The 21,416-nt window shown below is 40.7% G+C and overlaps 1 protein-coding gene across 1 annotated transcript; it reads left to right on the top strand.

Annotated features, from left to right (window-relative positions):
- MRLN (myoregulin) lies at positions 1,747 to 16,551 on the top strand. Its single transcript, XM_013975554.2, has 3 exons — positions 1,747 to 1,911; positions 14,377 to 14,487; positions 16,321 to 16,551. Exon 3 carries the CDS (start codon positions 16,341 to 16,343, stop codon positions 16,479 to 16,481), a length of 141 nt encoding a protein of 46 aa, XP_013831008.1. The 5' UTR covers positions 1,747 to 1,911; positions 14,377 to 14,487; positions 16,321 to 16,340; the 3' UTR covers positions 16,482 to 16,551.

Here is a 21,416-nt window from a genome sequence, read left to right on the forward strand (position 1 = left end):
GGGCCCACTGCAAAATAACACATTGACCACAAGATTGCAAGCATCTCAAAGGTCAGGTGGAAAATGGCTTTTTTTTAATTTTGTAGTTTGTTGTTCAGTCAATAAGTCATGTCTGACTCTGTGACCCCATGGACTGCAGCACATCAGGCTTCTCTGTCCTTCACTATCTCCCAGAGTTTGCGCAAATTTATCTCCATGCTATCTAACTCTTTCATCCTCTACTGCCCCCTTCTCCTCCTGCCCTCAGTCTTTCCCAGCATTAGAGTCTTTTCCAATGAGTCCGCTCTTCACTTCAGGTGGCCAAAGTATTGGAGCTTCAGCTTCAGCATCATCAGTCCGTCCATGAACCAAACCAGATTGACTGGTTTGATCTCCTGCTGTTCAAGGAACTCTCAGGAGTCTTCTCCAGCACCACAATTCAAAAGCATCAATTCTTCAACGCTCAGCCTTCTTTATGGTTCAGCTCTCACATCTGTACATGACTACTAGAAAAACCATAGCTCTTACTATACAGACCTTTGTCAGCAAAGTGATATCTCTGCTTTTTAATACACTGTCTTGGTTTAACATAGTTTTTCTTCCAAGGAACAAGTGTTTTTAAATTTTATGGCTGCAGTCACCATCCATAGTGATTTTGGACCCCAAGAAAATAAAGTTTGTCACTGCTTCCACTTTTTCCCCAAAGGAGGGTAAACAAGACCGGAAGGAGCTGGATGTTGTCTATGGGGTGAACAAGTTGATGTCTGGCCCATTGATCAGGGAAGGTCCACGTTCATGGTCAGCTTTTGGGCTGGGGTAGGATGACTAAGGAAGGGTTGTTCTGAATATGCTGATTCAGGTTGAAGGTGGGTCAAATGTCAGGGGCCTGGCTGGAGAGGAGAAGCCCCAGTTGAGTTTGAAAAAAGAATATTTACCAGGCCTGAACCGGGTGGCAGCTGGATCCTTACAAATTGAACATTTGATGAGCGTTTGTTCCCTTTAATTCTGTATCTTTATATAATCTAATAACTTTTGTGTGATCCTCAGTTTTCTTTTAACACTTTAGACAGATACAGAACCAATGTAAGTTAGATCATGTAAGTTAGAAGACAGGTAGTTAGTTCTTGGTCTGAACAATTTGGTGTCAGTGGTTAGGGGAAGGGAGGCATAGACTTAGATTTTTGGGAAATAGTTGATAGTTTTTCAAAAGGGAAGACCTGCTGTAAACCAGTAGCCAGGTCACGACTATTTCCATTCTTTGAATTTGAATTCTACAGGTTTCCCTTTATTATGATGCTGTCACAGTGCACCCCTCCCTTTGCCAGGAAAGGTTTTGGAATTATTTGTTGGAGAGAGACTGATACGCTCACGAGAAAACAAACCTTAACAAATTGATAATGTGCATTTAAAAATCTATTTGTTTATGTATTTGAAAAACAAGAAATTCAACATAAAGCAAAAATGTGTAGTTTGAGAAGATATTCAGATATTAATATCCATGGAAAAGAATTGCTCAGAAGAACAAAGGAAAGCTTGACATTGCTTGAGTCATGACGTTTTCCAATAGCGTAAGATAGTAGCCAGTGTTTGGTTAGTTGATGTTGAACTTTTGGCACCTCTGACATGAACTTTAGCACCTCACGATCAATACTGATGTGGAGGGGCCCACCCCTTACTCACGGGTTATTTGCACTCCTCTGTGGGCCTAAGGGTGTTTTTGTCATCATTTACCCACCCCACCTGTGTCTGTCTGTTCCTCCCCACTTGCCTCCTCCCGTGACAGCCTGGCTCATGTTTCTCAGGAAAGCGCTAAGCCAGTTATTAATAACAGCCCAGCGAGTCTCCTGAGCCACCTAGGAGCAGATGGTGTTTTTCACAAAAGAGAGAGATCATCTCCTTGACTTTGGACTTCGCTTATCAAACCCCTAAACAGTAAGTTTTGGTTGTTTTTTAGTGGCCTTTTAAAATGTTGACAAAAGGAAAGTTTAGCAGAAGTCTTGCTTGCTTCTGGTAGGGGAATACAGGAAGCTCAAAGACCCTGGAAACCTGTTTTCTCTCCCTGTCTTTCAATGTCTTCCCAGTTTTTATAAGGTTGGTTATATTATCTAATATGAATTAGAGTTCTATCCCCTCCATTTCCTTCTAGCTTAATAAAGCCAGAAGGAGAAGCAAGGGGTTAATATGATCTCAAAGCGTGACCCAGCCTTGTGGTCATGCCAGATATTAATATTTATTATTAATTATTTTATAATATTATTATTAACAGTATTTCTGTCTTTCTGTGTTCCCTCCCCAAAGAGAGGATTTCAGTGATTTCAAAGAGAAATTTCACGTATGGAAAGTGTCTGCAGGGGAATATTGGACTGGACACTTGGGCCTTGTCTGTTATTTTTCCACGTTTGAGGTTTGCTGCAGAGAGAGGGCATCTGTCCTGTTGCTTGAATTTATTGCCACCTTGAGTGTTTAGCCAAAGGCTTTGTCCTTGCGGCCTTTTTTTTTTTTTTTTTTTCCTTTTGAAATAATGGTTGTTTCTGAGAGTCCTGCAAAGTAGGTCACTGTGTTTACGGTCTGGAAAAGGAAGACCCTGAAGCTGGGGCCCTGCCCAGCCCTCTCAGAAAAGATGAAAGCTGACACTCCAGTCCCTCCTCAGGATTACAGACTAAGAGATTTTTCTGCTTTAGTTAGGTAGGTTCAGTCCTCTTGAACATGTGCATCAGGCTTCTAAATAACAGAGGCATCACAGGGAACTAGAAGGAGGGAGATGCTGGCTTGGCACTGAGGCCTGGCTCAACAAGCTGTGCGACCTTAAACAAGTACTCACCCTCTCTGAGCCTCAGTTTCCTTGTTTATGAGATGAGAGTTATAACCTCCTTGATAAGGTGGTGGGTTTGACTCACCATGTTTCTAAGTGGCCGAGTATGGGAGCATTATCGATGAAGTCCCTCATTTGAATTTTTTCTTGACTCTTCTTAACCTAGAACCTCCAACATGGTCTTTGATGGGAAAGTTTAAACTGTAGAGACAATAATTGGCTTTTAGTGCTTTTAGTAACTTCATCCTTAGGATCGTATCAGCCATGGGAATGCTGAGGATGGGGCCATTGGAGGATGCCGTATGGTAAGCAGTTCAGGACATTAGGCTATGGCTAAACTGCCAGAGATAGTGAAGGATGAGGAAGCCTGGCATGCTGCAATGCATGGGGTTGCAAAGAGTTGGACATGACTCGGTGACTAAACAACTACAACAAGATCAACAGTGCTGGGGAAACGCAAAACAAATTCAAAGCACAAGCTATTATTGTAATAAACTTTTCTGCTCTTCTATAATCAGCATTCTGAAATTTTTCTTTTGGTTCCATGCTTCTGAGCTTCTGAAAGACTTGTTACTCCGCTTCCTAGCTCCAATTCTGTGTCTGGATGAGACAGAAAGGAGGGTTGTTTCAGAGAATACCTACTTCCCAAAGTGTTACCCTGTATGCTCAGGAGACAGGATGAGATTTTTGTTTTCCACTGCAAGCTTTCATTCTGCAAATGGTTATTTCATTCCCACTGTGTGAATACACAGTGCTAGATTAGCAAAGTGAAAGTGAAAGTGAAGTCGCTCAGTCATGTCCGACTCTTTGCGACCCCATGGACTGTAGCCTACCAGGCTCCTCCCTCCATGGGATTCTCCAAGCAAGAGTACTGGAGTGGGTTGCCATTTCCTTCTCCAAGGGTCAGTAAACTCAGAATAAGGTAGGAGAGAGAAGTCATTTCATGAGTAACTGATATAAGTCAGAATGGCTTTGATCCATGGTGCATGAGAGGTGAAACAGTGGGCAGGCATTCCACAGGGCCATCATTCCCAAAACTTACTCACTGAGGATGGGTACTATCATCAGACCTCAACTTGGAGAGCTGTGCATTCTTAGCAAATGGCTCATTGGTTTTCAGTGTTCCTCCCTGGGTTCACCTTCTATGCAACAAGCTTGGGAGGCACAGAAAAACTTACCATATAGTTGAATCTCATCCTCCCCACCCCAGTTTTTTTTTTTTTTGGAGTACCTGTTTTGTTCCAAAGTGAAAGTGAAAGTGAAAGTTGCTCAGTTCAGTTCAATTCAGTTCAGTCGCTCAGTCGTGTCCGACTCTTTGCGACCCCATGAATCGCAGCATACCAGGCCTCCTGTCCATCACCATCTCCCGGAGTTCACTCAGACTCACGTCCATTGAGTCCGTGATGCCATCCAGCCATCTCATCCTCTGTTGTCCCCTTCTCCTCCTGCCCCCAATCCCTCCCAGCATCAGGGTCTTTTCCAATGAGTCAACTCTTCACATGAGGTGGCCAAAGTACTGGAGCTTCAGCTTTAGCATCATTCCTTCCAAAGAAATCCCAGGGCTGATCTCCTTCAGAATGGACTGGTTGGATCTCCTTGCAGTCCAAGGGACTCTCAAGAGTCTTCTCCAACACCACAGTTCAAAAACATCAATTCTTCGGCGCTCAGCCTTCTTCACAGTCCAACTCTCACATCCATACATGACCACAGGAAAAACCATAGCCTTGACTAGACGGACCTTGGTCGGTAAAGTAATATCTCTGCTTTTGAATATACTATCTAGGTTGATCATAACTTTTCTTCCAAGGAGTAAGCGTCTTTTAACTTCATGGCTGCAGTCACCATCTGCAGTGATCTTGGAGCCCAGAAAAATAAAGTCTGACACTGTTTCCACTGTTTCCCCATCTATTTCCCATGAAGTGATGGGACCAGATGCCATGATCTTCGTTTTCTGAATGTTGAGGTTTAAGCCAACTTTTTCACTCTTTCGGTTTCATCAAGAGGCTTTTTAGCTCCTCTTCACTTTCTGCCATAAGGGTGAGCCGGCTCACGAAAGTTGCTCAGTTGTGTCCAACTCTTTGCGACTCCATGGACTATACAGTTCATGGAATTCTCCAGGCTAGAATACTGGTATGTGTAGCCTTTTCCTTCTCCAGGGAATCTTCCCAACCCAGGGATCGAACCCAGGTCTCCCTCATTGCAGGCGGATTCTTTACCAGCTGAGCCACAAGAGAAGCCCAAGAATACTGGAGTGGGTAGCCTATCCCTTCTCCAGCAGATCTTCCCAACCCAAGAATAGAACCGGTGTCTCCTGCACTGTAGGTGGATTCTTTACCAACCGAGCTATCAGGGAAGCCCCAGCCCTGTGCTAAATGCTAGGAATTTAATTTGACCTTAGAAGAAGTTACAGTCTTTCATTGAACCTGAAATTCTGTTCTCCAACCTGGCCATCTGCCTTCTCAGCTTAACTTGACTCCAAATAACACTTAGCTGGTTTCAGAAATGAAATATTAGATTAAAAAGACAAAACTGCTAGCAATGAATTTAGGCAAAGGAGTGTGTGTTGCAGGCCAAGAAAGTAGTTTAAAAGGTTTTCCCGAATGCTTTTAAGAAGTCAAACAGGTCCAGAGACCTCCCCTCCACTCGCCAAACCTGGGAGGACACTTGTTTCGATATGAGAGCTCTGCAGATAAAACCCCCAAAGCCAACAAATAAACACCTGGCCTCAGCTCCACTCCTGCTTCACCACACCATGGAAGGCATCATGTGGCACTGCCCTGTGGGGCTCCGCAAGGAAGCTTTGTAGGTCTGGTCCTCGCCACAACTCTGGACAGTTCGTCTGGCCTCATAAGACTGCACTACAGCTGTGATTCCTGGCAAGGGTTGGGGAACTTGGCAGGGAGAAGGTTGAAAACATTTTGATTGTTTTAGTTCCAGAATCTTTCTTAATGTTAAGTGCCTGTAACTGAGTAATTTATGTCTTCTTAGGGGCAATGCAATCTCCTATTTGGTTTAGGAACAGGGTCTCGGAAAATTTCAGCCTTCAGGAGTCTTGGTACTGGATGATTAAGAAGAGATGTTTATTCATAGGTAGAAAAACTGTTCATTTTAGGGCTGGAATATTTACTCAAATGTGTGAGGCAAGGGACTTCTCTGGTGCTCCAGGAGTTAAGCCTCCTCACTTCCAACGCAGGGAATACAGGGTCCTCCCTGGTCAAGGAACTGAGATCCCACATGCTGTGTGTGCCTGTGTGCTCACTCAGTCGTGTCTGACTTTGCAACCCCTTGGACTGTAGCACACCAGGCTCCTCTGTCCATGAGATTTCCCAGGCAAGAGTACTGGAGTGGGTTGCCCTTTCCTCCTCCAGGGGAGCTTCTTAACCTGGAGTCTCCTGCGTCTCCTGCATTGGGAGGCAGATTATTTACCACTGAGCTACCTGGGAAGCCCTGCCACATGCTGTGCACATGGCCAAAACAATTAACTAATTAATGTTTTTTAAAAATGTTCTGCTATTGCTGCTAAGTCACTTCAGTCGTATCTGACTCTGTGTGACCCCGTAGACGGCAGCCCACCAGGTTCCCCCGGCCCTGGGATTCTCCAGGCAGGAGTACTGAAGTGGGTTGCCATTTCCTTCTTCAATGCATGAAAGTGAAAAGTGAAAGTGAAGTCACTCAGTCGTGTCTGACCCTCAATGACCCCATGGACTGCAGCCTACCAGGCTCCTCCATCCATGGGGTTTTCCAGGCAGGAGTACTGGAGTGGGGTGCCATTGCCTTCTTGAGGCATGGTCATATATGGCTTGGGAAAGCCCAGATTGGACAGATGTTGACATGGAGAGAAAGCATGAGAACTACAGTCAAAGAGGAGGAGAGCAGAGGGATTCCACAGAGGTCTGGGACCCTCTCTACACTTCTAGGGGTCAGGTGGACCCTCATGGGGCTCTGCCAGGCCAGACAGTGCCCTCTGGCCCACTTGTCTGCATGTCTGTCTCAGCTTCCTGGGGCCTGCCATCTCTGAAGTCCATCTGAGTCCCTCACCTCCCTCCATCATTGTCGGACTGCAGGAAGTGTCCACCTTTTTGACTCCCAAGCTTCATCATATCAACCATTATTTTATCTGTTGCCAGGCAACATGCTGGGCTCTTAGCTCACCTTTTTCTTTTGACCACTCCTGAGATGCTGCAGTGGCTAAGGCTTTGAAGCCAAACTGACTTCCATTCAAATCCCGGGTCATCCCCAGGAGTGTGATCTCAAATAGCTCCCTGAGGTTTCAGGTCATCAGTCTCTCCAACTAAGGAAATAGAAGCATTAGCACTCACCTCACGTGGCTTTATGAGATTAAAATCAGAATATGTGCAGGCCCTTCTTAACTATAGTTATCAATAAAATCCTTTCAATCCCATGCAAGACTGGTTATGTCTATCTCCAGATGAGATAGCAGGTGAGGTCTGGTCAATGGCTATCGTGCTAATACCAGCCAGAACCAGGATCTCAAACCAGTTCCATCCAGCTTCACAACCTTTCTGACCCCCATCTCTGTGACAGAGCACGTGTTTCTGTCTCCAAGCAAAGTCCACTTTGTCAATTCTGGCAAGTCTTACCTCCTAAGTTTCCAAGTTCTCCTTGTGGCTTATCTTTTCCTGGACATTGGCCCTCCCTTGGCCTGAATCAAAGCAGTTGGGAGGTGTTGAAGGTAGAATATCTTCAAATAGCCAAGTGTGGTGAAATGCAGAATCCAATTTATCATAAATGTATCAAAAACTTGCTGAGGCAATTAATATGGCTGCTCAGAAGAAAAGTAACTATGTGACCTCAGACAAGTTACTGTACTTCTCTGGGCCTCGCTTGTCAAATGAGAAGCTGGAAGAAATCTCAAATTTCTCTGCCAGTGCTAACATTTCTGTCATAGTTGAGATTTTTTCACTACAGTTGTTTTTCTTAGCTAGAGAGAGAAAGGTCTCCTTGAAATCATATTTTAACCAGGAAACAAGGTTTAACAATCATGCTCATAATCACCGGTGTAAAACCATATGCCATTTATTGTTATTCTCATTCAAGCTTTCTCTGTACAATGCTCATATTATTGATGAGTTAATTTCTCAGATATCTGTTAAATCCTCTTCCTCATATAATTCCTCACATAATTAATTCAGAAAATGCACCTTGAACTCTATTTTGGAAACTTACAGAATGCACAGAATCCTTTTAACTATTGAATATGCCCGATTTTTTAGTTAACTTCTGAAAGACTCAAAATTAAGGAGTTGATGTCTCCTATCCTACCAGGCTGTCATCTGTTTCTGGAATCTTAAGGAGATAAATCACCATTATGCTGGAGAAATAGTAACCCTCCCAACAGGACATTTCCATCATGAAACCCTGTAGGCTGGTACAAAAGTTTTGTTCTCTTCCAACATTTGACTAGGTCACATAATTACAGGCCAAAAGAAAAAACATCAACAAGGCATGATTCCTATATGATTTCTCAGGTTTCTAAAAGATAAATTTCATTAAACATAAATTTTGTGGGAGAGAGACATTTTCTGGAGACAAAATTGAAACTACCCAACATTGGGATTTTATTTTTGAAATTTTGGTGGTAAAAGTAGACTTACTATATGTGTTTTTCTTATTGTAGTTGTCTTTTGGGCAAAATGAACTTTCAGCCTTCCAAGAAAGCTTCTGTTTGATGTGCAATTAGTAAATCAATATTGTTAAAAATGATTAACATCAAATACCATGATGCAGTGGGATTCAGGATGGATAAGTCCATCCCCACTTTCTAGGAAGACAGCAACTGCCCATGGGGGTTGCATGCAAAAAATAACCATTATACACTGTAGTGAGTTTCAATACATTACAGATAAGTGGACACTAAATTCTGCCCGAGGACATCAGGAAGGATCACAGAGGAGATATGTTGGGCTTCAAAGGATGAGTAGGTGTGTGACAATTTTGTATGTTTGGATACCTAAAGAGAAACTGAGAAAACTGATTCATTCAAGGGGTACCATCTAGGAGGTAATATGGTAGAGTACAATTGATAATGATAGTTACCCTTGCTTATTAAGTGTTTACTTGCTAGGCACAGTATTATCTTATTTAATTCTCACACTGCCGTGCTGCTGCTGCTAAGTCGCTTCAGTTGTGTCTGACTCTGTGTGACCCCAGAGATGGCAGCCCACCAGGCTCGCCCCATCCCTGGGATTCTCCAGGCAAGAACACTGAAGTGGGTTGCCATTTCCTTCTCCAATGCATGAAAGTGAAAAGTGAAAGTGAAGTTGCTCAGTCGTGTCCGACTCTTGGCAACCCCATGGACTGCAGCCTACCAGGCTCCTCCATCCATGGGATTTTCCAGGCAAGAGTACTGGAGTGGGGTGCCATTGCCTTCTCCAAACTACCCTAAGAAGTGGCTACTGTCATTATTGGGCTTCCAGGTGGCACAGTATTAAAGAATCGCCTCCCAATGTAGGAGACACAAGAGACTCGGGTTCGATCCCTGGTTCAGGAAGATTCCCTCAAAGTAGGAAATGGCAACTCACTCCAGTATTCTTGCCTGGAAAATTCCATGGACCGAGGAGCATTGTGGGATACAGTCCATGGGATCACAAAGAGCACAACGGAGCATGCGCACACACATACATGCACACACAGTTATTATCATCCCCATTTTATAGAAGTGCTAACAAACAGAGGCACAGAGAGTTAACATGACTTGCCCAGGGTCTCATAGTAAATGGCAGATCCAAGTCAAATACCACCAGTCTTATTCCTGACCCATCTCTCAACTACCAAGTCCTGGAAGCATTCTTGTTACTTCTCCATCCAGCTAATGTTAATAAGATCAAGAGGAGAAATTCCCTGGTGGGCCAGTGGTTAAGATTTCTTGCTTCCACTGCAGGGGACATAGGTTCAATCCCTGATTGAGAAACTAAGATCCCACAAGCTGCTGGCACAGCCAAAAAAAAAAAGATCAAGGGGACAAACTTGTCAGTCATAAGATGATCAGTGGGTCAATAACAAAACTAATAATAGAAGAGAATAAAATTGCAGAGAGTAAAAGCTCATAAAAAACAGGTTAAAAAAACTCTGAACTTTCAGCTAATCAGGTTGCTAGATAGTAAGCTTGTAGTAGTGGCCTGTGAAAGATCCATTTATAAAAAGAAGATGGTTTTGATGTGAATAAAACTGGCTGTTGTAAAAGTATTCCAGAAAATTCAGGGTTATCAGGCCCAGAGGGGTAACTGCAAGACTATCCATCCCTTTGTTCACCCAGCAATTCACATATACGGAGAGGAGTCAGGACTAAAGAGAAAGAATGGCTGTTGGTAATTACATGTGGATATTTCCATTTTGGTCCATTTCATTTGAAAACATTAATAAATCCACGTAGTTGAAACCGAGTGGCATCTCGGGGCTAAAGTTCTAGGTTACTCGTGTCAAGGCTGTAGCTTCGAAACTTGGGCAGTTTGCTCCATGCCCCAGTAGTGTCTAATCACAACCTGCACATACTAGACCCATGATAAATGGCCATTATTATACTTTACTTAAAAGTGAAAGTGAAACAGGTAGTTGCTCAGTCCTATCCAACTCTTCGTGACCTTATGGACTGTAGCCTGCCAGGCTCCTCTGTCCATGGGACTCTCCAGGTAAGAATCCCGGAGTGGCTAGCAGTTTCCTTCTCCAGGGGATTGTTCTCAATCCAAGGATTGAACCCAGGTCTCCTGCATTGCAGGCAGATTCCTTACTGTCTGAGCCTCTTTAAGTGACTTGTTAAGCAAGAGTGGACAGGTTTCAATTGTGTCTCATTTTTCTATTTGTGTCTCTAGGGAACTTCTGTGAATGTTATCTTGACCATTAGATATTGATGGAAACAAGTAGGATTAGCAAATTCTTATCAAAACAGAAAATATTTTTGAAATGTGACTCATGTGTTTAAGACTACAATCTTGAATCCAATGAAAAGTGTTTTTCTTCTGATTGAAAAACAGACTTTGCAAAGTATGTTCTCTTCTTTGTCTTGACCAAGACTCCGCGCCTAATAAGCGGAAATAGTAGAGGTTGGGAGAGATTGAGAAATGGGTAAAGTCTTAGGACAAGTAATAAGTTTATGTAATAGAGGGGGTTTTACTGGTTCATTTTCATTGTTTTGATTTTCCTAGGGGACCAAGCCATTTGGCAAATGCACTCTTCTTGGGGTCCCTGGAGTCTCTACAATCTACAAGATTGTGGAGATTTGAAAGGCTAGTACCTACAAGCTGATGGCAGGGTAAAAAACAGAGAATGCAATGAAATTCAACCCCCAGAGACCAAAAGTGACGACTACTAGGCATTTGTCTAACTTTCTTTGTGGGATACCACTGTTCAACCATTCAATAAACAGATTAATTTGGGTTAGATTATTTGGACTCTTGGTGGAGTCTAAAGAGAATATAATAAAGACAAGTTTTGAAAACTAGTTAAGAGATTATTCATACTACTTTCAGTATAACTTTCTAGATATTAATTTCTACAAAATAGATTGTTTCTCATTGCCTTTTGGAAATAGGGGAAAGAAAGGTATAAAGAGACATTCAAAAGATAGGGGCAATTATTTGCAGCCATCTGAAATTTCAACATGAAATATGTTAGGCCCCAAATAACCTAGGATGTCTTATATCAGAAATTGGAGTTAATGTTATTTTAGCTAGGATTTTTAAATGTTGTATTCAAAATAAGACAATTCCACTGAATACATTCTATTACACTTCAAGAAGTGTGCTAACTTGTTTAAAATTAATCAACTTATTTTTGAAATCTGTTTATTCAGTGCATGTTTTATCCAATAAAAAACACTACAAATCATCTTTTTTTCTGAAAATGCTGCTGTGAAATAGCCATTCCTCCAAAAGAATGTTCCTAAGAGAAAAAACACATGATTACCAAGCTTCTAGCATGCTGCTGCTGCTGCTGCTAAGTCGCTTCAGTCGTGTCTGACTCTGTGTGACCCCAGAGCATAGCAAGGACTAATTAGGCAAAATGTGAATCAAGCATCATTTAATCCCCAGTAAAATCTGAGTGTGCTAGTAAACTTGTGGTACAGATGCAAGTGCTTCCAGCGATTTAGTTCTAGAAACAGATCTAACATTAAGGAGAAGACCCAGACAGGAACCACCCACATTCCTGTTTTTCATGATCATTTTGGACTGAAGCAAGAACATATTCTTTAGCCAAAGAGATTTAATATAAACTCAAGAAAAATGGAATGGGTCAGTGAAACATTTTAATGAAAATGTGTAATTTATTGGATAAAGTGTAGGTTACATATTTTCATTCAGATCTCTCACTGATACATTTAATTTTCCCGAGTTCATATTTGTTAAAATGATTTGTTTGACAAAGATATAGTCATTACTTTTATTAAACAGATGGACAAGAAGGAGGACAGGGAGCTAGACAACTATTTTCTTTAGTGTTCTGAAGTTTCATAAGCAACATCCTTTACATGAAAATATGAGAAATGAAAGAAACAAGGGGAAAAAAATCATGTATAGTCCTTCATCCAAACTCAACAACTACAGTCATTATTGACATTTGTAGAGAATTCTCTGACTTTTTAAAGAATATTTCAATTGTGAAGTCCTACATACCTAGAGAAAGGCCTATAAAATTTCTATGTGCAGTTTCAGTTCAGTTTAGTTCAGTTGCTCCATCATGTCCGACTCTTTGCGACCCCATGAATCGCAGCACGCCAGGCCTCCCTGTCCATCACCAACTCCTGGAGTTCACTCAGACTAACATCCATCGAGTCAGTGATGCCATCCAGCCATCTCATCCTCTGTCGTCCCCTTCTCCTCCTGCCCCCAATCCCTCCCAGCATCAGGATCTTTTCCAATGGGTCAACTCTTTGCATGAGGTGGCCAAAGTATTGGAGTTTCAGCCTCGGCATCAGTCCTTCCAGTGAACAACGAGGAATGGTCTCCTTTAGGATGGACTGGTTGGATCTCCTTGCAGTCCAAGGGACTCGCAAGAGTCTTCCCAGCACCACAGTTCAAAAGTTTAGGAAGTAATTAAAAACTGATTATTAACATAACCACCACCAAGGACAGAAAGTGACAAATTTTTAAATAAAAGAGATTTCCCCAGTGGTCCAGTGACGAGGACTCAGACTCAGTGCTTCCACTGTGGGGAGAGCTAAGATCCTTGCATGGCACATGGCAGGGCCAAATTTTAAAGAAAAGAAAGAAGGAAATGAAATACTTCTGGAAGCTCTCCACCCCTTCCCTTAACACCACCACTATCCTGAGTTTATGGTAGTCCGTCCTTTGCTTTACTTGATCAATTAATCACCTACACCATTGCTACCCATATTATGTACTCCTAAATCATGCAGCTTTAATTGTTTTCCTGCTTTACATAAATGTATTTACCATGTGTTTTCTTTTGTGTCTTGCTTTTTAAAAACTCGATATTATGTTTGTAAAATTCACCACTGTTTTTTCATGTAGCTGTAACTTAATTTTCATTATTGTATAATATTCCATTATATGGATTTATCTATCTACTAATAGGCATTTGGTTTGTTTTTAAGTTGCTGCTGCTGCTTTTGCTAAGTTGCTTCAGTATATTACAAATCAAGTTTGAATGTGTGTCCTGGTGTGGATATCTATGCTTGTATTTCAGGTATATACCCAGGAGTGTAATGACTGGTCCTAAAGTATTGGTTTTCATCATACTTAAATATTTCAACATGATTTTCTAAGTAATGTTTCTATTATTTCATAGTTGTAATAATCATCATTTTATTGGATAAATAATTTTTCAGTTTTGTCTGAATTTTACAGCCTGGTCTCTGCAAATAAATTCACTCCTCCACTTTCTAATTTGTTTGTAAAAGTGATACACAATCTTAAAACTTATAAAATTTATAGCAGATATAAAATCCCATGAGGTATTGCCTCTTATGCAGAAAGACAATTTTTGTTTGTTGTACTATGGAAGATAATGAAACATATATTTAAAAAATAATTTTAGGAACTTTCAAAATTTAATTTATATTTGACACAGACGTTGTGTAAGTTTAAGGTGTACAGTGTACCGATTTGATATGTTTGTATTATAATATGACTGCCATGGTCGCGTTAGCTAACACCTCTGCATGTCACATGATCGTCATTTCTTCTGTGCTGAAAGCAATTAATATCTAGTCTCAGCAAGTTTAATGTATATAATACACTTTTACGACTATGCTCACTGTACTGTATATTACCGCTCTGGAACTTATTTGTCTATCAGTGGCACATATGTAACCCTTAAAGAACATCTCTTCTGTTCCCCCCACCCCCTGAGAACTATTGTTTTAAAAGAGTGGTAAATGTTTGCCCTGTCAGGAAAATTCTAGAATTCTGTTTAACTTTTCTGTGAAAGGTGTAGTTTTTAGCTACAGTTTTTAGCTGTAGTTTTTAGCTGTAGTTTCTGTAATCCACCAAAATCAACATATCACCTTTTCCCAACTTCTTTGAGAGTTTTCCACGCAGGCTCCCTGACTGCCCACTTCACAGACTGCCTCACCGTTCAATAAAGGCTTTTAATGTGCTTTGACACAGGAACCAAGGTTGCTAAGAGACCACCTGTTCTGAATGCACTTTGTCCTAGGAAGAGCAGCCAGAGAGAAAACCGAGGCGCAGCATTATCTACCACTACCCGGATTAAATCAGGTGAGAAGTGGGTTTCTGTGCACTCTCCAATCCCCATCACTCATCTGGTCTTTCCCTTGCTTCCTATTCTGTCTCTCTCCTACTGTAATTGGATAAAATTGAAGGTACCCCTCGGAGTACAGACTGAAGAAACACAAGCTGGAGGTGGAGGAAATACGAGGCAAGGAAAATCACTTTGCAAATTCATATGTTATTCTTACCCTTGTTTCCCAAACAATTCCCAAGGAATTGTTGAACTTAAGGGAAATTCTAGGTGTTTACTTTGCCAATGCGGGCTTCCCTGGTGGCTCAGCAGTAAAGAATCCACCTGCAATGCAGGAGATGCTGGTTCCATCCCTGGGTTGGGAAGATCCCCTGGAGAAGGAAATGGCAACCCACTCTAGCATTCTTGCCTGGGAAATTCCATGGACAGAGGATCCTGATGGGCTCTCTGTGGTCACAAACCACCACCACCACCATCACCACTTTGCCAATGATTGGTGCCAAATTTGGGGCAAATCATCCCCTCCTTTAGTTATCACAGAGATGAATCAAGAGGGAGAAGGTATTTGTATACATCTCATTTATCTCCCTGTTTCTCTTTCATGTTCTCTCCTAAAACTCTACCTGCCTTTTTGGGTTTGAGCAAAAAAAATAGCAGAAAATATTTTCCCACCCCAATCTTGCCACTTTTTAAAAGTACTGATGCTCGTTTTAAGTTAAGTGTATATAAGGGACTTGGATACAAGGCTTTGAAAATTACTTAACTCATTTGACCTTACATTCCTGGAAAAAGGAGTTGGGAATGGTTCTAAATTCCCTACCTGACAGGCATTCAGTAAAACATTCCAACAGTGTGCTCAACAGACTACAAATTAATACCTTTTGCAATTCCATAATACTTAAAAAATTCCAGATATTTAAAAAAAACCTGATTAACACAAAAAGTAAGTGTTAGTTGCTCAGCAGTATCTGGCTCTTTGCGACCCCATGGACTGTAGCCCGCCAGGCTCCTCTGTCCATGGGATTCTCCAGACAAGAATACTGGAGTGGGTTGCCGTTCCCTCCTCCAGGGGATTTTCCTGACCCAGGGATCAAATCCAGGTCTCCGGCATTGCAGAGGGATTCTTTACCATCTGAACACAGAAGTGTGGTGGAAATGAAAATATTTAATGTCTTAATAAGTGACCAAAATATAAGAAAGAGGATTTTGAGGAAAGATCAAGGAAATGAAACAAACCTTTTGTTGTTTAATTTTTAAAAATTTTATCACCTGCCTTTTTGCATGACTTCAAATTCTTCTTTCCTGGTAATACTAACTGTAGGTTAGAAAAGTAGCAATTTCACTGGTTCCATAAAAATGGTTATAAGTGACTTTGCAGAAAAGACTTCAAAAATAAACTGATAATTTATAACATTGGGAAGAGAGTGGTAATTCTGATAGTTCTTGAGCTTTTTTTAAAAAAAATTTTTGCCTTTTTTTTTTAAAAGAAGGAAAGATAAGAGAATTCTCTAGTGGTCCTGTGGTTAGGACTCTCTGCGTTCACTGCTGCAGCCCAGATTTGATTCCCCCTTGGTTCCCACAAGCTTCACAGCTCAGCCAAAAAATAGATAGACAAATAGAAAATTCAATGATTATGACACAAGATGGGTCAAAATTAGTGGGTAAAAGTTCATTAATTCATTAAGGAGAAAAATATTTTAGTTCATTGATTGGTTACTAAAATGTACAAAGTCCTGACTGAAAGACATTTCTTGATCACTATTTCTTTACTGTGCAAATTATTAGATTGAGTTTAAAAAATCAGGATTACAAATGTGTTTATTTAAGGATATTTTCTCTTTACTTCTTAGGAAGCAGAAGCATTTTGGATATGACATGTAAAAATTGGATATTAATTTCTACTACTACCCCCACAAGTCTAGAAGATGAAATTGTGGGAAGACTTCTAAAAATTTTGTTTGTAATCTTTGTTGACTTCCTGTCTATTATATATGTTGTTATAACTTCTTAGAAAAATGACTTCCTTTTCTTTACTTGTGAATTTCATATTGAACTCCAGTGAATAAAATTTTATAATTTAATACATTGAGTGATTTTAATTTGATGACATTTCCAGTTATTCTAGAAGCTAATAGGACATTGCAATAAAAACAACATTATGTGTTATTTAGAACTTTATGGTTTATAAAACATTCACATAAATTAAAATGGAATTTTTTTTTCAAAAATCTATACTACTGTCATAAAACTTCTTGATTTTTAACATGATTGATATAGTTAATAGATTGACTACAATGTGTAAGTGTAATTATGAGTGATTTTTTTATTATGGATGCATACCTATGTGAAATTTTATATGGTTCTATTTTTAAAGTTTTAATTTGTTTTTAAAATTTATTTTATGAAGTGTAGCTGATTTACAGTGTTGTATTAATTTCTACTGTACAGCAAAATGTTTAAGTTGTACATATATATACATTCTTTTTCATATTCTGTTCCATTATGGGTTATCACAGGATATTGAATATAGTTTTCTCTCCTATACAATAGGATCTTGTTGTTTATTATGTGATTCTATTTTTTAACACACCAAACTTAGCATAAGATAATCTTTCCATATGATATACTAATAGTTTATTCTCATTTTCTTATATATACATTTCATCTGTGTGTAGGTAGACTGTTTTTCTTAATCCTCCACAGCTTTATGTTTCTACCAACAAACAAAACTTTAAGTTAGGAATAGAAATGCTTAAAAAGAGATTCTTTTAGGAAAACAGAACTTATAAGAAAGAAGAGAATACAGGACGCAACCCATGTTGATTTTCTGTTTGGAACTAAATGCTCAGAGTATGTCACTTAACATAAGACTCCCAGTAATCCTGGGAGGCAAGGGTGTGTTGTCCATTTCACAGATGAGCACACTGAATCCTGGAACAATTATGCTAGCTGGAGACCATACCTGGGGAGTAGCAGAACCAGGCCTTGCGGCTTCACAATCCATCATATCATGTTGCCCCCAAAGGTAATAATAATGAAACAAGCGCAATTAAAAAACTAGACAGTTCAACTTTTTTCACAGTAATGTTTCATTCAAGACCCTGTGGGTATATTTTAGTATTGTCCTGATTTATTTTCTTATTCCACACTTAAGAATCTTCTATCAAAACCGGATTAAGTTTACCCTTTTCTCATATCCAACTGAACAATGTGTTCTCTTCCTCTGTTTTCTGACTCCCTCATTTTCTGACAGTATTAAACTATAACTGTTGAATTCTGCTCTTTAAGTCTTTGAAAAATGGAGTTCTCTCTGTCCTTTAGACTTTTTAGCTTTTTACATTGGACACACATGCTTCACAAAATCCTGATCTCTTCCATGTGATGACCATCTTCTCAGCTTTGGTCCAGACATTAGGGCAAGGTTTCACAAGAGACCTAATGAAGTGTGAAAGGAATCTGAGACCTTTGAGACTTGTTACTTCACTGACTTTACTTAACCTTCAGTGGAGTTGTATATTTAACCATAAGCCAAATAGAATCACACTGTGTGAGCATTTGCTGTAACAGAATCTTTTTTCCTATACTTTATCATTGGACATCCTTCGGGATATAATGTGGATATGATGTTTTTTCCCCAGCGCCTCTATTTGAGATTTGTTGGAGCCTTTTATCAGGTTATTGAGAGGAGAGTCGAGTCACTCCCAAGCCTGGCAATTGCTTCTTTTCCCTGTGTATTTCTAGGCAATCAACGATATGGTTAGAAGCACTGATTCGGACCACACTGCCTGGGTCCAGATCTTGGCTTCATCTCCTAGGGTTTAATAACCCTAAGTCTCTGCTTCCTTACCTATAAAAAAAGGTGCCTGTGTCATAGGCTTGTCCAGAGGATGGCATGAGATGACAGGTGCAAAGTGCTTAGTTGAGTGCCTGGCATATGAAAAAGGCGCCGTCCATGGAGGACTGGGGTTGTCAACATCCACAGGTGATGCTGAGTTTCAGCGAACCTCCATCACCCTGACTGTTCCACACCTTCCCCTTGCCCTTGGAATGACCTTAGGTTAACCAGTCCTGTAGGCCCAAGGATGTGATTCTGTCCCCCGGACCCATTACAGTGTTCTGTAGCCAGTATAAACCGGTTGACCCTATGTGGCTTTTATTTGGTTATTTTGGTACCTGGCAATGACAACTGGATATCATAATGTGACTCCAGACAACAAAGGATACTTGATGAAAAGCCTTTTGAAAGATTGATTAAATGGCTGATTCTTCTTTAAATTTTTTACTTTATATTGGACTATAGTTGATTCATAGTTTTGTGTTTTGGGTGTATAGCAAAATAATTCAGTTATACATATACATGTATCTATTCTTTTTCAAATTCTTTTTCCCATTTAGGTTATTACAGAATATTAAGCAGATTTCCCTGTGCTATATAGTAAGTCCTTGTTGGCTATCTATTTTTAATGTAGTTACAGTAAGTCCTTGTTGGCTATCTATTTTTAATGTAGTAGTGTATATATGTTAACTCCAAACTCCCAATTTATCACTTCCCTCCAGTAACCATAAATTTGTTTTCTAAGTCTGTGAGTCTGTTTCTGTTTTGTAAATAATTTCATTTGTATAAGAAATCAGAGTCTTAATTATTATGGCTGTGTAGTTGCAAATAGATCACTTAACCTTTCAAAAATATTCATTTGGTTTCTTTCTGGCATGCATGGTGCTGGGTGGCCAGGTCAAAGCAGTGAATAAAACCTAGTTCCTGCTCTCATGGAGCTTGATAGGTTAGTGGCAGAAATTAGTGAATACCCAAATACTACAACTGCCATTGGAGGAAAGAGTAGGATGGACATGTCTGGGGTGTCATGAAGGGTGTGGGGAAAGATGTTCTGAGGACCACCAGTAGCAACAAGTCCGGGGAGCTTAGGAAACACACAGGATCCTAGTTTTGCCCCTCAACCCCCCAGACCTATTAAATTCAGAATCTGCATTGTAACCAGATCCCCAGAGATTACTATGGATTTGAGAAATGCTGATGCGGAGGGAAGTTCACGGACTACGTGTTCCTACTGTCTGGCTACCGAACAGTTCTGTGACCTCGGATTACACCACTTAACTTCTCTGGGTATCCTACGCTTCCTGTGTCAAAACAGAACCAAGAAAAGATCAAAAGTGGCATTAATACCACTGGCTTTGCATATCACGTAGAAACACCATAGTTATTAAATAAACTGGACTGCTATTTGCAGGAAGACATATAACAGAAAGGAGTTCTAGAAATCTAAGATGTTGTTTAAACATCAAGAAGACAGGAGTAGCTCTGTAAAGTAAGGGACCTGTGACTACCTTCAGTAGGATTGGGAAAGGATCGTTTTCTTAAGTGACAACAATATCCATGCAGTATCCAGGGCATATGTGTATGTATGCAGTCTGAGTTAGGTAAACAGGTATTTCCTGGAACTGAGTGACAGGTACTCTACAACTGATGAAACGTTAGTGATTAAATATTCACTTGAATGAAATGACTTGCAAGAAAACTAAGCCAGAAAGCCATTCCGAGTTATAATGGATATTCCCTAACTTTGGGGTATGATGTGGATGAACTGCTTCTATAAAGACTGAGATCAAATTATATTTTATATCGGAGTAAAGTTGATTAACAATGTTGTGTTAGTCTCCCGTATACAGCGAAGTGATTCAGTTATACATACACATGTATTAAATATCTTTTTCAGATTCTGTTCCCTTTTAGGTTATTACGGAAATCTGAGCAGAGTTCTCTGTGCTGTACAGTAGGTCCTTTGAGAGAGAATCTGAAGCATGTGATGTGTGTGTGACCACACAGACGCAGGCTGCTGTTCTGGGTGGCTTCTGCATGGCTCTCGTTTGCTGTGCTTCCTGTGAGCAGTCCTACTGATGGAGCAAGCTGAAGGCATGCTGCCCTGTAGGCCACCTGGGGGTCAGCCATGAGCCCAGATTTATTTATAAACCCACAAGAAAGGCCCCAGAGCCATCCACCACCTGACCTGGGACCACAGTGAGGGAAGATTAGCGCAGGAGCAGAGGAAGTCCGTGATGACCAACTGGGCTTTCAGTCTCAGCCCTTTGCCCTTTCAGCTCGGAGGAGGCTACAGACTGTTCTCTGAAGAGTCAGTGTCCCAGGACTCCGGTCTGAGATGTGATCTCAAGGTACAGAGCCTGACCTTTCAGGTGTTGTTTACGAAGTTGATTATGACTTGCCCCCTGGAGATCATGTACTCAATAAACATTTATCAAGCATTCACTACCTATCTGGGAGCTCTGTGAGCACAGGGAAATATTTCAGTCCCTGTACTTGAAGACAAACCTGGACTCTATACAGCAACACCGAGTTAATTTTTGGAGGCAGAGTTTTGAGTGAAGTAAAAAAGAATCCCAAAGAAAGGCAATGCCAAAGAATGCTCAAACTACAACACAGTTGCACTCATCTCACACGCTAGTAAAGTAATGCTCAAAATTCTCCAAGCCAGGCTTCAGCAATACGTGAACCATGAACTTTCAGATGTTCAAGCTGGTTTTAGAAAAGGCAGAGGAACCAGAGATCAAATTGCCAACATCTGCTGGATCATCGAAAAAGCAAGAGAGTTCCAGAAAAACATCTACTTCGGGTTTATTGACTATGCCAAAGCCTTTGACTGTGTGGATCACAATAAACTGTGGAAAATTCTGAAAAAGATGGGAATACCAGAGCACCTGACTTGCCTCTTGAGAAACCTGTATGCAGGTCAGGAAGCAACTACAGACTGGTTCCAAATAGGAAAAGGAGTACGTCAAGGCTGTATATTGTCACCCTGCTTATTTAACTTAGATGCAGAGTACATCATGAGAAACGCTGGGCTGGAGGAAGCACAAGCTGGAATCAAGATTGCCAGGAGAAATATCAATAACCTCAGATTTGCAGATGACACCA

Source organism: Capra hircus, chromosome 28, assembly GCF_001704415.2.
Source record: "Capra hircus breed San Clemente chromosome 28, ASM170441v1, whole genome shotgun sequence".
NCBI classification, from domain to species: domain Eukaryota; kingdom Metazoa; phylum Chordata; class Mammalia; order Artiodactyla; family Bovidae; genus Capra; species Capra hircus.

Coding starts and splice junctions, on each gene's coding strand:
- MRLN (XM_013975554.2), top strand. CDS start 16,341: ATGACATGTAAAAATTGGATATTAATTTCTACTACTACCCCCACAAGT.